Source organism: Coptis chinensis, chromosome 6, assembly GCF_015680905.1.
Source record: "Coptis chinensis isolate HL-2020 chromosome 6, ASM1568090v1, whole genome shotgun sequence".
In the NCBI taxonomy this organism is placed as follows: Eukaryota; Viridiplantae; Streptophyta; class Magnoliopsida; order Ranunculales; family Ranunculaceae; genus Coptis; species Coptis chinensis.
The window spans coordinates 82909500-82926228 of NC_141461.1; the positions used below are offsets into that span (position 1 = coordinate 82909500).

At 40.7% G+C, this 16729-nt stretch overlaps 1 protein-coding gene across 1 annotated transcript in view; it reads right to left on the reverse strand.

Annotated features, from left to right (window-relative positions):
• Positions 1-15948, reverse strand: part of LOC147494872 (ABC transporter G family member 39-like) — a 21380-nt gene extending 5432 nt beyond the window's left edge. Inside the window, exons 1-6 of the mRNA XM_086569357.1 lie at positions 15905-15948; positions 9835-10125; positions 9657-9737; positions 9459-9576; positions 9138-9365; positions 8890-9055 (exon numbers count right to left, since the gene is read on the reverse strand). Of these exons, the coding sequence (XP_086425483.1) occupies positions 9349-9365; positions 9459-9576; positions 9657-9737; positions 9835-9975 (357 nt within the window). The 5' untranslated portion in view covers positions 9976-10125; positions 15905-15948 and the 3' untranslated portion in view covers positions 8890-9055; positions 9138-9348. The remainder of the gene's footprint in view (positions 1-8889; positions 9056-9137; positions 9366-9458; positions 9577-9656; positions 9738-9834; positions 10126-15904) is intronic.
• Positions 15949-16729: the final 781 nt, after the last annotated feature.

The window sequence follows — 16729 nt, forward strand, 5'->3', positions numbered from 1 at the left end:
TGGATATCTCGTACTCGGTACATGTGGCATGGATGTCTTCCTTGGGGCACGAGGTGGAGATGGACTCGGTGGTGTAGTATCCTCATTATTCTCTGAGTCACTACTAATGTCATCCTCTGACTGTGGGGCTCCTACTATACCACAACTTACATCGAAGTCTTCCAACTCAACATATTCTGTGCCGCTCTCTGTACCCGATTCCTTGGTTTGTGCTTCATCTCTGTCCTTGTACATCACCTTCTCATTAAACACAACATCTCTACTCGAATGATTTTCCGATTTTGATCATCCCAAAAGCGATACCCAAAATCATCACCGCCGTAGCCGATGAAGGTGCACTTTAGTGACTTAGCATCAAGCTTGCTTCTAGCTTGGTCACTAAAGTGAACATAGGACACACAACCAAACACCTTCAAATGGAAAAGGTTCACATCCTTCCCGCTCCACACTTCCTCTGGAATCTTAAAATCCAAAGGTACTGATAGTCCTCTATTGATCAGGTAAGGCTGGCATTGTCTAACACTTTCTGCCTTTAACTGCCAGGGCAAGCCTACTAGTGTCGATACACCTAGCTCTCTCTGTTAGTGTTCTATTCATCCGCTCTGCAACCCCATTCTGCTGAGGTGTCCCTGGCAAAGTCTTTTCCATCTTGATGCCATTGTCAGCACAGTACTTCTTAAAACCTAAATCCTCATACTCTCCACCGTTGTTGGATCTCAGCTTCTTTACTTTCAAGCTTGTCTCATTCTCAACCATGGCCTTCCAAGTCTTGAACACTTCAAATACTTCTGACTTGTGTCTCAAGAAATAGACCCACACCTTCCTAGTATGGTCATCAATGAAAGTCACAAAATATGACTTTCCGCCAAGTGAAGAGACATTAGCTGGTCCCCAGACATCTGTATGAATTAACTCAAGTCTTCTAGCTTTCGGAGTCTAACCCATTCTCTGAAAACTCACCCGCTTCTGCTTTCCAAATACACAGTTCTCACAGAAGTCAATTTGGGAGTTTACCAGAAGAGTGAAGGATTTTCATTCCTTTCTCACTCATGTGACCAAGTCTGCGGTGCCAAACATTCGGATCCTCTTTGCCATGTGCCACTGCAATCGACTCACAACCATGTGCAGTCATGTAGAGAGTACCATCTTTCTTACCATTTGCAACAACCATTGAACCCTTCAAGACCTTCCAAGTATCACCGGTGAAGACTGTAACAAATCCTTCACTTGCCAATTGCCCCACAGAAATCAAATTCTTCCTCAAATCCGGAACGTGTCTGACGTCCCTCAATAACCATGACGAGCCATTCATCTTGACATGCACGTCACCCTTGCCGACAATGTCATAAGGTTGGTCATCACCAAGAAAGACCATTCCAAGGTCACCTTCGGTGTAGTTCTCAAGGAACTCTCAATGTAAGGTAGCATGGAAAGATGCACCGGAATCAAATACCCAAGACTCCTTTGTGCTCCATCGAACATATCAAAGCATCATATACCATCTCAACAACATTAGCTTATTGATTCTTTTTCTTGTTCTTATTAATGTTGTTGTTGTTTCTTGGTTCCGGACAATTGTTACTATAGTGGTCATGCTTACCACAATTGTAACATACAACTTCACTTATGTCTCGAGGATTGTGTTCAACGCTTTGCAATCGGGGGGCTTGAGATTTCAATCCTCCCCTCCACTTTTTCTTACTACGACTCCTGTTTGAATTTCTTCTCCTACTTTCAGTGCTCAATGCCGACCCTGAAGTTGACCCCGAAGATGAAGGACAATCCTGTCTCCGGATTTTCTCGGTTAGTACCATACTAACAACGTGCTCAAACTTCAACTTGGTCATTCCCGCAGAGCCACTAATAGCCGCCATAGTCGCCTTCCAACTTGGAGGCAATTGTTCAAGTATCACCAAAGCTAGCACCTCATCACTAAATGTAATCTCAACCGACTCCAATTAGTCCTTAGTTTGGTTGAATTCATTTAGGTGATCCTTGAAAGAGGTCCCCTCCGACATTCTCATACTAAATAGCTTGGAGGCAATTGTCCAAGTATCACCAAAGCTAGCACCTCATCACTAAATGTAATCTCAACCGACTCCAATTAGTCCTTAGTTTGGTTGAATTCATTTAGGTGATCCTTGAAGGAGGTCCCCTCCGACATTCTCATACTAAATAGCTTGGTGATCAAATAGACTTTGTTCGCGGCCGAGGGTTGTTCATACATCGTAGTAAGTGCCTCCATGAGAGACTTCGTCGTCTTCTCGGTTTTAATATTGAAGGCTACCAACTTTGAAAGACTCAATCGGATTGTGGCCAAGGCCTTTCTATCTTGCAAATCCCATTTGTCTTGCGGAATCTCCTCAGGCTTCTCACTTATCAACGTTTCCATCAAATCCTTTTGATAGAGAATGTCCTCAATTTGCATCTTCCAATAGCCGAAGTTTGTTCCGTCAAACTACTCTATCCTGTAGCTTTCTTTGTCAATCGTCATGACTTTACTGAATCAAAACTAACGATGGAGAACCTCTTAGACGAATTTCCTCAAACACCTAGCCTCCAATGCTAAAGGTGGAGTCTTTTCCTCACACACCCTGTAGCTCTGATACAGTCCTGTAGCTCCGATACCACTTGTTGGGAGATTTCACTAGAATGTCACACCTCAATCTAGTTACTTTCTGTCCCAAATGATTTCAACTTGGAGCTCACACCAAGAAAATCACCCACCCAAGACTTTGGTAGTTATCACAACAAACTCAAACAACCAAAGCCACTAATTTATCATCACCCATAGCAAGAAAACAATAAATAAGGAAGTAACTATGCAAAGAGACACAAAGATTTAGGTGGATCGGTAAATGTTACCTACATCCACACAAGAGCCGAGTTTCCTTTATAGTAAAGATTGGAGAGTTTACAAGAGATATCAATAATCAAGAACAAGAGGCCTCACTCAAACCCTAGCTCAATAGAGCTCCCACAATACCCAAGAAATGAATCTCTCAAAAGGTTGTCTCAAAACCCTAATCTATTTCCTTTATATAGTAGGTGTACATAGAAAAAAGGGGAGAAAATGGGCTTGGGCCGAAACAGTGAAAAATTTCGGTAGGCATGAGCAGCAGGGTGCGCCCTCTTCATCAGAGTGAAAAATTGTAAACGTGACATACAGACACCGGAGCAAAGCTCGACGGTTCCAACAACCCAACACTAGTAACTTTGGATCCCCATAAGTACGACAATCTCTCCTTCACTCGGAAGGGCACGGGCATCAGCCTTACTTAATAAAGTACATTTCCATTTTCACGAGCAGAAATACGCTTTGATTGAAGCAGCAACGGCGGGGGGCGAAGTAGCATCGGCTTTATAATGATATTGGGTAGATTGCCAAGACCCCTTTTATAACGTAGTTGGGGATTCGACCTAGTTCCATAGAGGGAAGAATGGCGGGGCCCTGGCTGCACGGGGGACCGAGAGTGCACTTTTCTTGAAGCTTCTTATAGAGAAAAAAGAAGCGGGATTGTGGAGCTGTGAAGCGGCAAAGCTGACTATAGATACACCCCACTTGCCTTTTAGTTGGGACTTGTCCTATTTGGTTTGGAAAAGGGGTCAACTGGCCCAGGAGACACAAATGGAAGTTGGCTTGGTGCCCTATTCGGTTAAAGGTTTTGTACTATCAAACATATCCGACTTTCTATCAAACAGCTTTTTGCTCTATCTTTCTAAAAACTGAGAATGCCCTTCTTTCTTGTCAAAATTTCATGTTAGTATCCTGCGTGCTCATGGTTGCTCTATGTGTTTCTAACTGCTGTGTAGTGGGGACCTAAATCCGTGACCTCATGGAGGTGCTTTTCCTAATAAGCTAAACGTGCCCCTGCTATACCTATGAAGTGCAATTATAAAGTAAATAGCCAGAGAGAAAATATTCATGAGAGTTCTTCGATAGAGATTTACCTTGTTCTTCTTGATTCTCGCTCTTCCTTCTCACTCCCCGAGCCCGAGAGGTGTCAATACCGGCAGAGACTTCAACCGAGTGGCATCTTCTTTGTTGAAGGGAGATAGGTACCCCACTTATACCTTAACATATATGCACCGCTCTGATCCTTTGTTGATATGTCGATTCGCCAACCATTCTCGATGCTCTAATGTGAGTAATCTGAGGTCGGACTTCGATTCTTGGGAATGAGACTTTTGAATTTCCGTTATGAGAATATCACCAGTGGACAGTGGACACAACCCATGTAACCGTCTTTACATTGGATGGTTCGGTGTTTTGATGATCCCTACTTTATTGATCGAAACTTCTATATTTATTATTGCCTTCATTGCTGCTCCTCCAGTAGATATTGTTGGTATTCGTGAACCCATTTTTGGGTCTCTACTTTATGGAAACAATATCATTTCCGGTGCTATTATTCCTACTTCTGCAGCTATTGGGTTGCACTTTTACCTAATATGGGAGGCAGCATCCGTTGATGAATGGTTATACAATGGTGGTCCTTATGAACTAATTGTTCTACACTTCTTACATGGTGTAGCTTGTTACATGGGTCGTGAGTGGGGACTTAGTTTCCGTTTAGGTATGCGCCCTTGGATTGTTGTTGCATATTTAGCTCCTGTGGCTGCTGCTACCGCTGTTTTCTTGATCTACCCAATTGGTCAAGGAAGCTTCTCTAATGGTATGCCTCTAGGAATCTCGGTACTTTCAATTTCATGATTGTATTCCGGTGAGCACAACATCCTTTTACACCCATTTCACATGTTGTTAGGCGCTAGTGTATTCGGCGGCTCCCTATTCATTATGCTATGCATAGTTCCTTGGTAACCTCTAGTTTGATAAGGGAAACCACAGAAAATGAATCTGCTAATGAAGGTTCTGATTCGGTTAAGAGGAATAAACTTTTAATATCGTGAGTCGCTCATGGTTATTTTGGCGATTTATCTTCCAATATGCTAGTTTCAACAATTCTCGTTCTTTACACTTCTTCTTAGCTTGGCTGTAGTAGGTATTTGGTTTATTGCTTTAGGTATCAGCACCATGGCTTTCAACCTAAATGGTTTTAATTTCAACCAATCAGAGTTGATAGTCAAGGTCGTGTAATTAACACTTGGGCAGATATCATCAACCGCTAACCTTGGTATGGAAGTTATGCATGAACGTAATGCTCACAACTTCCCTCTAGACCTAGCTGCTATTGAAGTTCCATCCACAAATGGCTAAGACTTAGGTCTTAGTGTACGCCGATTTTAGTGTATATGAGTCGTTGAAGTTGCGGGACTAATACCAAAATTCTTGTTCCATCAAGAAGGCGGTATTAGTCCCGCATTTTGTTTTAAAAGTGTTTTATCCTCTATCGATAGATAGGCTGAAATCTGAAATAAGAAATAGAAAAATGAAGGAATTATTATCGCTTAGCGCTTAGCTTAAGGAAGAATGTTCCCTCGCAAAAAAGATTCCTCTACAAGCGAATTCCCTCTTATCCGGTTAGGGCTTCTTCCCAAGAAATGAATAAGCCGCCACCTTCCGGAGAGTGGTTTCAGCTCTCCCTCTCGCCGCAATCGAGTGCCCCGCAGTTTCAACTAAGCGGGTGCGTGCCTAGATGAAATCCAGCTATCGTTGAGTGAGATGCTACTTTTTTCTTCTACGCTTGACTTGCTTGAAGAACGGAGCAAGCGAGCCTATTTCCTTGTTCACCGCATCGGCCTTTCCGTGGTGTAGTCTTTTCGCATATGAATTCACCGGCCTTTTCGAACAAAGTCGGTGTAGTCCCGATGGATCTCCACTTTCTAGACCCCCTCCTCTCTTGCAAAGAAGTCTCTCCCTCCCGTCCCCCTAGAAGTTGACTTGTTGACGGCGGGTCGCCTTTGCTTTCTTCCCAAGCCGTGAAGGGTTCTCGAAGAAACCAACTAACAAAGCGGGTGACTTGATAAGTAGGGGTAAAGCCCTTACCCGTTGCAACCAAGCCTTTCTAATCTAATGAATAAAGGCGATTGAAGCTCTCATTCTTGGTCGATATTCTTCGATCCTATTGGTGAAACTAAACGTAAGAGCTGCAAGAAGTCGTAGCCCCCGTTTATCAAGCCTTAGTCAAAGAGTGAGTGCCCAAATGGTGTGGTAAAGGGGAAGGGGCCTTGAAGTGCCTACTACTAGACTACTCTACGACTTGCAGGCAGCTATGAATGAGATTAGATCTCTTGAACTGTTACCCCACATTGGGAACATCCTAGTTCTGACTTGAAGCAACCGTTTGAACTATCCTATTTGAGACGAGGGCCTTAGCTTGGCTTCATTCAATCCGTCCGGTATTTCGTAAGTGGGCGAAGCTAGAGCTCAAAGTGCCTCACTCACTAATATCATATCTTCTGCTCTGCTTCCCCACTAATTGACTTCGCAGTCTTTGCTTTTGTTGCTGAATTCCCGGATAGCCGAGTGGTGAAGTGAAGTAGTCTTCAACATCGCCTGCGCAAGATTGTCTCACGCTCTTTTCTGGCGAGTCAAATGCCCTAGTAACAATGCTTGAATTAAGATTTCTCACCTGCAAATGAGTCTCCCATACTTAGGATTACACTTTAAGGTGCGGTCTTTGCTTTCCCATCCCCCGCAAAGAGAAAAACCTCCCCACTTTAGCATTCCTTCCTAAAGGTTTTTCCCCGCATGAGGTTCTTTCACCGTCCCTCTCAGATCCCCGGGTGCTTCCATAATTCGAGAGTGAGTGGCGATAAGTTCAATCAAGTGATATTTGAGACAGATGCAAGCAATTGGTCCAAATCTAGCTGACTTCTTCAAGCGACCTTCTTCTTGACGAGAAAAAGGGGGACTACCAAATAGCCAACCCCACTCCGATCCGAAATGCGCACTTCCATCATGAAACTTACTTTACTGGCGGTCGCTCAAAGCAAGCATTTCCTTCTCCCTCGATGAATTTGAGGCATAGAGATGGAATGGAGTTTGGGTCGACCAACAACTCCGGCCCGTAAGCACGCTTTGTCTTAAGTTGCATCCTTAGGCACGCGTTCTACCTCTGCCTATTGGTCGGTATAGCCAACTTCCGGCCTTGAACCTGCCTTCTTGGAACTACATTCAGCAAGCATAGGATTCGGGGATTGGACAAGAGCACCCGCTAAGACAGAGTTCACCGCTCCACATGAAAGACCGAATTGAGCAGCCAACCAACCACTTGAGTGACCCGCTAAGGTAGTTACCCTCCCGCATTCCCTCTCGATCTTATAAAAAGAAAATGCCCCGAAAGAGAGCCAACGGATGAGCGAGCCCGCTTTTTCTATTGGATGGAAAGATACATTGCCCACATTCCACCAACCGGTTTGATACTTTGACTCTGAGGGGTGATCTATGCTCTTGAGGTGAACAATAAAGGCAATCTGGTTGTACCACGTCGTATAGCAAGAAACTAGCACCTCTCTTCCGCATACCATAGCCTAATAGGAAGGAAGTATAGGAAGGAAGAGGCCTTCGCGAGCCCCCGAAGACTCTTTCTTCTTTTTTGGTCGATCCGATTCCAAGATATGGGGTTAGGGTTGCTCACCTATCAATGCAATTCCTCCTATGTCTCACAACATCCCCGCCAAAAGTGCTCCTTGCCCACCTGTTGACGAAGTGGGGGCGGGATTCTTTTATTTTACACCTTCTCTAGAGTTTGAGGAAAAGACGCATTCCCCACTCTAGCAGGAACCGATAGCACCTACTTACAAATAGAAATAATTGGTCTATTGCTTAAAGTATGAATATAAGCAAGCTTTCTTATTCTAAGATAGATAGAAATATTCAACAACAGTTCGAAGGCAAGAGCGATCACCACGCTCACCCACTCGCTCTGAATTATGGCAAAGACACCGCCTCTTCTCTCCATATATACCCCCTCGAACTTTGACGAAAGCAAAGAGTGCATAGTGCATGGGGCCAACCACTACCAAGCAAGAACAGGCAGACTACTTTATTCATCTTAAACAAGAGATCAAACGCAGGAACAAGCCGTTTACTTTCCCAACTACTAATATTCGTCCCCGGCTTAACCTACTCGTTTAGGGTTCGGATCTGCTTCTGGGCGCGCACCGAGAGGGTAAAGTCTTCATCAAAGAGACCGATTCGCATCAACCCGACTCGCTATCAGTAAGGTCAGCTGGTTGAGCAGCGGGAGGAGAATCCACAAGACAAGTAAGGGTATGAAGAAAGAAGCAAGGGATGAGCGCCCAACGCGCGAAAGCTAACGCGCTTTAGTTTTCTTCCTTCTTCGGGCCTAAGGGTGGAATTCGAGCTAAACAAACCGAGCTTTACCATGCTCAAGCTCGGCTCGCTAATTACACGAGCTTTAAATTGAGCTTGAACTCGGCTCATATAGTTAACGAGTGAGCTCGAGCCGAGCTTAAACGAGCCAAGCCCAAGCCGAGCTCCGAGCCCTCAGTTATTTTACACTATAAATATGCTATTTGAGCTAAACGAGCCGAGCTTCATCAAGCTCATTTGTTACACGAGCTTTAATTTGAGCTCGAGCTCGCTCATATAATAGTAAACGAAATGGCGGCTCGAGCCGAGCTTAAACGAGCCAAGCCTAAGCCGAGCTCCGAGCCCTCGGCTCAAATTCCACCCTTATTCGGGCCCCGGGTATGCTTTTTTTAATTCCGTTCTGGCTGCGGATATAGAGGAAAAATAATTTTGAGGGGGGGGCACATCTCAACTTTCCCACGGAAAAAATGAGTCTCCTCGGAAAAAAAATTGGAAAAAAGAAGAAATATCATTAACAAATAGTTGAATTATATACATACATGTCAGAGAAAAAGATTGTCGTGGTTTCTATGTGTTAACATGATAGATAGCTAAACTGGTCAAATTCCACAAAAACCTGGCGTGAATACATCCCAGCAGGAAATGCTTACTTGTGCAAACACATATGGTAAAGCAGAATACATCCCAACAGCTCTTTCTCTGTAAAAGACAGTCCGTTACACAACCACAACTGGTTGCACGGTTGAAGCATTTTGAGTCCCAATAATAGAACTGTTGTAAAGATGGAACCCATTGCACTGAACCTGCTTCCTGAACCTGCAAGTTTCCCAAGAAGAATAGACGTATACACATGTTGTGGTGAAGGACTTGAAAGTTTGTAAGTTAGAGATTAACTTACGTTTGAGAACCTTGCTTCCAGAATATTGACCCAAACATTAAGGCAACAACAATTGTGAAGAATATTTGTACTGCAGTATATGCTGGATCACGCCAGTAGGACAAGTGTTGTTTCCACAAGCAAGCCATGCACTGGGTAAGTATGGGCTGGGAGTATTGAGTGCTAAAGTAGAGATCCTTGGAACTTGGAGGAGGGACACTAAGTTCCTTTATCAAGAGCTTGTTTCTCCTGAAAAGATATTTTATAGACAGGTTAGAACCAGAAGAATTGATGTTAATCTCAAGCAGAAACTTTACTCTACTCAGTGAAAGAGATCTGAACCCTTATATATTTCAGCAAATCTAATTCCGAGATTCTCTTCCTGGGCTGCAGTAGTCACCTCCAACATCCATGTCGGTGGGTTATATTTGTCTCTCATCTTTGGGACTCCTTTTATACCCTTGAAATAGCAATATCTAGTTTTCAGTACAGATTTGTGAGAGGAAAAAGTCACATGATCAGATTTGGGTTAGGACTCACTTCAAAGTACTTAATTAGATGGCAAGAATTGTGTCCCAGTGGGCCAACATATATTTCTTCTCCTCGCTTCATTAGGAAGAGCTGCAATTATGCATATAAGACCAAAATATCAGCCAAGTTACAGTGGAAAAAGGACAAGAAAATGAGTTTATTAGCTCAACTCTTGAGAATCTCATACCTCGTCAAACGCCTCAAATATGTCAATGATAGGCTGGTGAATGGTACACACCACAGTTTTCCCTGTATCCACTATGTTCCTCACTGTTCTCATCACTATAGCAGTTGCTCTTGCATCGAGTCCAGAGGTTGGTTCGTCCATGAAAGTAATATAGGGATTGGCGACTAGCTCAACTGCAATGGTAAGTCACTTACTCTGCTCAGTTGAGAGCCCACTGACTCCAGGCAACCCTACTAGTGTTCCCCTCAGTGAGTTTAGCTCCACGAGTTCTACGACTTCTTTAATAAACATCTAGAACATTAGATTAAGACCAAATAACCAAATGAGCACAAGAAAGAGAGTAACTGTCAAATGAACCTTTCTAGCTGCTGAGTCGACTCCAGTGGGTAGCTGAAGCCATGCGGAATAGAGTAGAGATTCGTAGACTGTAAAAAAAAAAGGATAGTGAAGAAATATTGAAAAAGTATGACACTACTATCAAAGGCATTATAGACACAACTTAAACCTGGCTATATAGTACCACTAATGAATGAATGAAATGCATACCAATAATCTGATGCTCTTGTTATAAGAATATCATACGGTATTTTAGCCGACCCTTTTGCATTATGTAACAGTGGTGCACAATGACTTCTTTAGAAGTATGGCATGTGGTTTTGGATGGCTCATGATATCCATGGGTATTGTAAAATGAGTCATGTTTGGATTGACACCACCAGTTCCAGTTCCAGTTCCACTATCAACTGAGATAACCTACGTATATTAGTAATGTCATTAAAAAATAGACACGGTCCGCAAACGCATTTGTACCTAAAGATTGTGATATTATCTTTTTTAAATGTGTAACAATTTTAAACTTTGGTACATCATCTCAATTAACTACCCCATAAGCAAGCCTGGATCTCACAAGGTTTTGTGAGCACCACGGAAGATAAAGCATCAGTATATACTAGAAGACTTTGTTTTTTATGTAGAGGCTCTGCTCATACTGATGCCACTCTATGAGACGAAGTTTTGTAGCAACACTCCACAATTTGTCCAAAATGTGGGAAGCTCAAACATAAAGTTCGATGGTGGAACAAAATGTGGAACCAGCACATCCATCATAAATTTACTGCTACAAGAAGGAAATCCAAACTCAGCGACAACATGAAAACCTAGTTGCTAAAAGCGGAGATGTCACATTAGCATTGAGCTGAGATGGCCTTGTTGCCAGCAATATATGGAGCCTCTAGTGGGAGTGCAAATTTGCTAGTGAAATGAGAGAATGACTAATGAATTGGTTAAGGATCATGCAATATTTATGAGGCTATATACCTAGAACTAAACGACGAAGTCTATTAACTGAACAACAATGAGAAGAAGATGTCTTTCATTAAAATGTGGTGCTATGGCAGCGTAAGGATTCAGTTATTCAAAATTAAGAATTAATTTTCAACTGAGTTTTTTGTAGTTAAGGGGCATTCCTACAACTTTCTTAAACACCGAGTTGTGTCACGGCTTGAGTAATATTTGGAGAGCTAGTAGAGCACCTAGGCTCAAAAAATTGTTACTGGTTGCCTCTAGGGCAGGCCGGGAACGGGTCGGATATGGCTATATCTGAATCCGAATCCGAATCCGAATCCAAATGTTTCAAAAAAATTCTATCCGAATTCGAAGCCGAATCCGAAGCAGATAACTAATTGGATAACACTAAAAATTTGAAAATTTACCCAAAACCCTTATCTGAACCCCGTATACTTATCCGACCCGAATACAAAATCGAATATGACCCAAACCCGACCCGAATTCATCAGGTTCGGGTCTACCCAACCTAATTCCCTGCCCTAGTTGCCTCCAGCCCAACGACAATTTAAGGTAAACTTAGATGGTGTATCAAGAAGAATCTTTGAATTGTTGGTTATGGTATATATGAGTTAGAGTCTTAGAGATTAGGGGTGTGCATAAAACCATATAAACCGACCGAAGCGAAACGAACCACGTGAGTTGGGTCGGTTATCCTAGGGTGATTGTTTGGTTCGGTTTAATAAAATACAAAACCAACAGGGTTGGTTCGGTTAGTGGTTTTTAGAATAAGAAATTATATATAACTGAACCAAACCATATTATTACCAATATTACTAAAGTAGATTTTTTTACTTATAACCTACTATATTATTCATCAATAATTTCCGTTTCAGTTACAGTTAAGGTTGGTTAACCGACAAAATAATGGTTTGGATTGGTTTTTGGCTATGCAGAAATAGGATGGTTTGGTTTTGGGTCGGTTAATTGTAGGGTGACGGTTTGGTTTGGTTTTCGTAACACCTAAACCGATAAGGTCGGTTTGGATATCGATTTCAACCCAAAACCAAACCGAACCGACCCAACCCATGCACACCCATTTTGGAGATTACATTAAACCTTCCCTAACCTCACGTACTCTAGCAACTAGACAATCACTATATCAGTTTATGACGTATCTGGTTATTCTTTTATAAAGGTTGAGATAAAAGACCTAACATGAGTTATTCTTCGTCCAAATTCTTACCACAATCCTTCTCATCTACGAAAAAAAAATTATGAGCTCTCCCACAAGAGAACACATGTCAGTATAGATTGTATATTGTAAAGTGACAAACTTAAGAAATTTTTTAACAAGTAGTTAATATCAGATTTGGAAAACTTTCTAGAATAGGACAGGTTGTCTTCTTTCCCCAACAAAAACTCGCACGCCTAACTTTTCAACAAAGAAGGTGAACTAAAACCATTTAAAGAATTGACAGAGTATTTTATCGTTGAGCCAAGATCCATTCAAGGCATAAAACAAATGACACTATAACGGGCAAATGCTATAGCTAACGAAAAAGAGTAAACACACTTTCTACAGCTCAATGCTAGCATGATTGCCAATTGCCACAACCTTTCATCCCCTCAAGTTTAGCATCCCCAACACTTAACTTGAATCCAAATACAATTCATCAAGAATTCTTTCTCAACCCAACTACAATCCATAAAGACTAAACAAACAAACATGGTAGGGAAATGTAAATAATCAAACACCAAACAAGATTATGTAAATAAAATCCTAAAGAGAACTTCACCATGCTATGTATAACATTGAATGCCTCAAACAACATTCTTACGCGTTTACCAACTTGTGAGAGTTCAATCCTTAAATGTATTCGAAAATAAGTTGGAAACAATCATAATGTTCCCCAAGTAACTGGTCAACTGGTATAGGTTCAATTATCTCATTACTGATACTAACATTAAAATTGACAACCAAAGAGTAACAAAAATAATTTACAACAGAAGCATAAAAATTCGAAAGCAAATATCTTAATAGTAATCACAACTCCTTTTCGGCTAAACTTCACTCCTCAATTTTGATTGAATTCCTAAAGAATATTGTCGCATTCTCTAACCCATAACCAAAATTTATGACTATAAAGTATTTTAGATTTTACTTCACCCGATTCAATGAAGCAAGTTTGTCAAATAAAAGGAAGACTATTATATTGATGGCAAAAGATCCAAGCTTATGATATTCGTCAGGTACGGAAAGGACTTGATTTGGTCACTATCAGTTTTGTTGCCAAAATCATAGAGGAGACCGTGGAAGGTGGTGGTAGAAGTTGTGAAAGGAGATGACAATCGGGTGGTGGGGTGGTGGCGGCATAGATATGGGTTTGTGAGGATTGTCGCAAGAATGGGTTGATGGGAAACTACAACGCTTTCTTCTCCTTTAGTGCCATCTGGTTGCTGTGTACCGCTAGCATCACAAAAAATACCATGAGACTAATGTAAGAGTGATTCTGAAGGGCCAATCAACCATGTAAAAGGTTGACGAAGGAAGTAGTCAACAATCCATTCTTTAATGATTTCTGATAATATTCACGTCAAAATGAACTGATTTTGTAAAAACGTTAAATTCCCAAATGCCATAAAAGAAAGTGCCTATAAGAGTTGATGCCAATTGACTTCAATAATAATATAGGTGGTGTCCTCACATATCTTTCTTATATACTAGTACTGGTTAGTTTCTCTTGGACAATGAAAAATTCAAATATTTTGAAGAACCATGTTAAAACTTTAATGTGCTAGTAGGTGCTTAGGAGTAAATAGTTCAAAGCTTAGGAGCCAACTTTCACTTCATTGATGTAGGCACTCAATCAAAAAATGTATTCTCTATTGTGCAATCTTTTCGACATTCACTATGGTTTTGACGGTTTGAGTTTGTAAAGTTACTACATGAAGGGATGTGCAGCAATCTATCATTCAGCAACACCCATCAACAGGACACCATGCCTCCTACTAATAATTTGAACGAACTAAGGTCAATTATTGGTGGCAAGGCAGAGTCTTGTTACCGAGAAAAATTAGTTATACTAATTTGTAAAGAGGAACTTTATGACAAACCATACTTTTATATATGGGCAAAAAAAATATTATCAGACTTTAGAACACAATATTCTTCAACTAAAGTTTCAATAAGGTGTGCATATCACTTTGAAGAATTCATAAAGACCGCTCCAAAGAGAAGACAACTCAGATTCAATACCAGGAACTAAATTGTAATGATAGGCAAAGATCTTTATTTTCAGTAAGGTGGTCTCTATGCAACTCTATAGACAGTTACTTCTTAAAGTTCATCAGAATGAATTACCTGATGTTTGGAATAGGCAAGAAGATATTTTCAGTGAGTTTCTCAGAGACTGACATAATTCTACCATTGTTGTGCTATTCAAAGAGTGATCGATTCTTCTTCTTCTTCTTGTTTTACAATATTGTGGAGTTGGAGTAGTTTCTTTGATTTGTCCAGGTTCAGTTTTAGAGGAGGTGGAAACCCATTTTTCGTTTACATTGTCGACAAAATTATGATGTTATCTTTTAAAAAAAAATCTTCCGATTCTACCCCTCCTATTTTTCTGGTTCTACCCCTCCCATTGTGTGGTTAGGAATCGTGCGCACCAAAAAACTTTCGGTACATCTCGCGCGCCATGGATTTTGGATTTAGCATTATATATGGGTAAAAAAACATTGTCAGACTTAAGAACACATTATTCTTCAACTAAAGTTTCAATATGGTGTGCATATCAATGAAGTAGCAAAAAAAAAAAAATGATGATTGAGAAATGCTACGAAATATCACTTTGAAGAATTCATAAATACCGCTCCAGTGTCCTAATTTCTTTTATAGGAGAGCAAGTCAACTTGGCAAATTCTTAGTGATATCTTGTCAAGCAAAACAGTCAAATCCAAGTTATTGAATTCCTTCCATCCACACATTCTCATTGCCTTATCTTTCCTCTGTTTCCGTCTCACTCTTCTCTCACTTCTATAATGTTTGCACCAATTAATTCTCCTTCATCCCCTTGTCTAATTACTTCACTCAAACATGGTGACCCAGTTCAGGGTTGCACTCACTTCTCCTCGTTTACTCTTTTCTCCTCCCTCCAAACCCTTCTTCTCCCTTTCATCATCATCTTATTCTTCACCAACTTGTTCAAATATTCACTTCAATCCATTTGTCCAACTTATTAACCACAAACTATCACCTCGGCATCGGGTTTTCATTATTTCCCCTAAAGCCACTGAGCAACAACAAGGTTAGTTTCTTATGTTGTCTAGTATATATAATATATCATCTCGGTAATTCGATATATTTACTTCTACTGTGAATATTATTTTTAGGTCAGGTAAAAGAATATGAGATTTTTGACAGTAACATCATGCCGTATTGTAGCATTGAGAAACAGAAGAAATCATTGGGGGAGCTTGAGCAAGAGTTTTTTCTAGCACTACAAGTACTCACTCTTATAGTTCTTTTAATTCCTCTTATGATTATTATTGTCTGTACTTTGCTTCGGTTTTCATAGATTCTAGACATAGAAATTTGAAGAACGAGATTCCGACAAACATAAATACAATCTCATGCTACATTAACATCAATTAAAATCAATACACATGATCTTCTGTTTAAATGTTGTCAAAGAATCATATTTCATAAATATGAATGTATATAATTAAGTATCATTTTTTACCACTAGCCATTACTAGGCCAATTAGCTGCCTAAGATTCACAAACCTGTCAAATCTTGTTTGCTCCACCCTTGATTCCCTGAATCCTGCTTTCTCCATGACCCAATCACCTCGTGAGGCGTGAATATCTGAAACCCAAAGACACATAAATGTAGGAAAAAAAAGGATTCAACTCTAGTTCTTTTTAGTTTCCATGGTGTAAAGTTCAACTCAAATAATAACAGAACTAACCAAAAAAGTAAAATACAGTCTAAGTTACCATTTTCTCATCAAAACAACCAATCAAATAACATAATCAATCAACAACCCAAGAATGTAATGTATGATCAAAGACAAAACTAGCAAAAACCCCCTAGAAAAAAGAATCATTTGTTCAAGAGTAGGGTGTGCGAAAACAGAGTCGAAAATCCCAGTTGCAGAGTTATTCTTTCAAGAAGAATAAGAACCACCCTTTGGTCCAAAAACCTCATTAGATATTGAAGAACCAGTTTGAAGGTGAAGAAGAAGAAGAAGAAGCAGCAGTTTGGAAGTTTGGAGTAGTTTCTTTGATTCGTTCAGGTTCAGTTTTAGAAATGGAAACCATTTTTCGTTTACATTGTCGACAAAATGATGAGGCTATCTTTTTTAAAAAAAAAATCCGGTTCTACCCTCCTGTTCTTTCGGTTCTACCCTCCTGTTGTGTGGCTAGAAATCGTGCGCACCAAAACTTTCGGTACATCTCAAGCACAGTAGGTTTAGCCTAATATTAATGGGTCAGTGGGTGAGAATAGAAAAGAAAAAACAAGTGGTGGGGTGAAAATAACAACCGCCCAACCTATTATAAAATGAAAAAACAGACCCATCCTCTTTTCCTCCTCTCCAAAAACCCTAA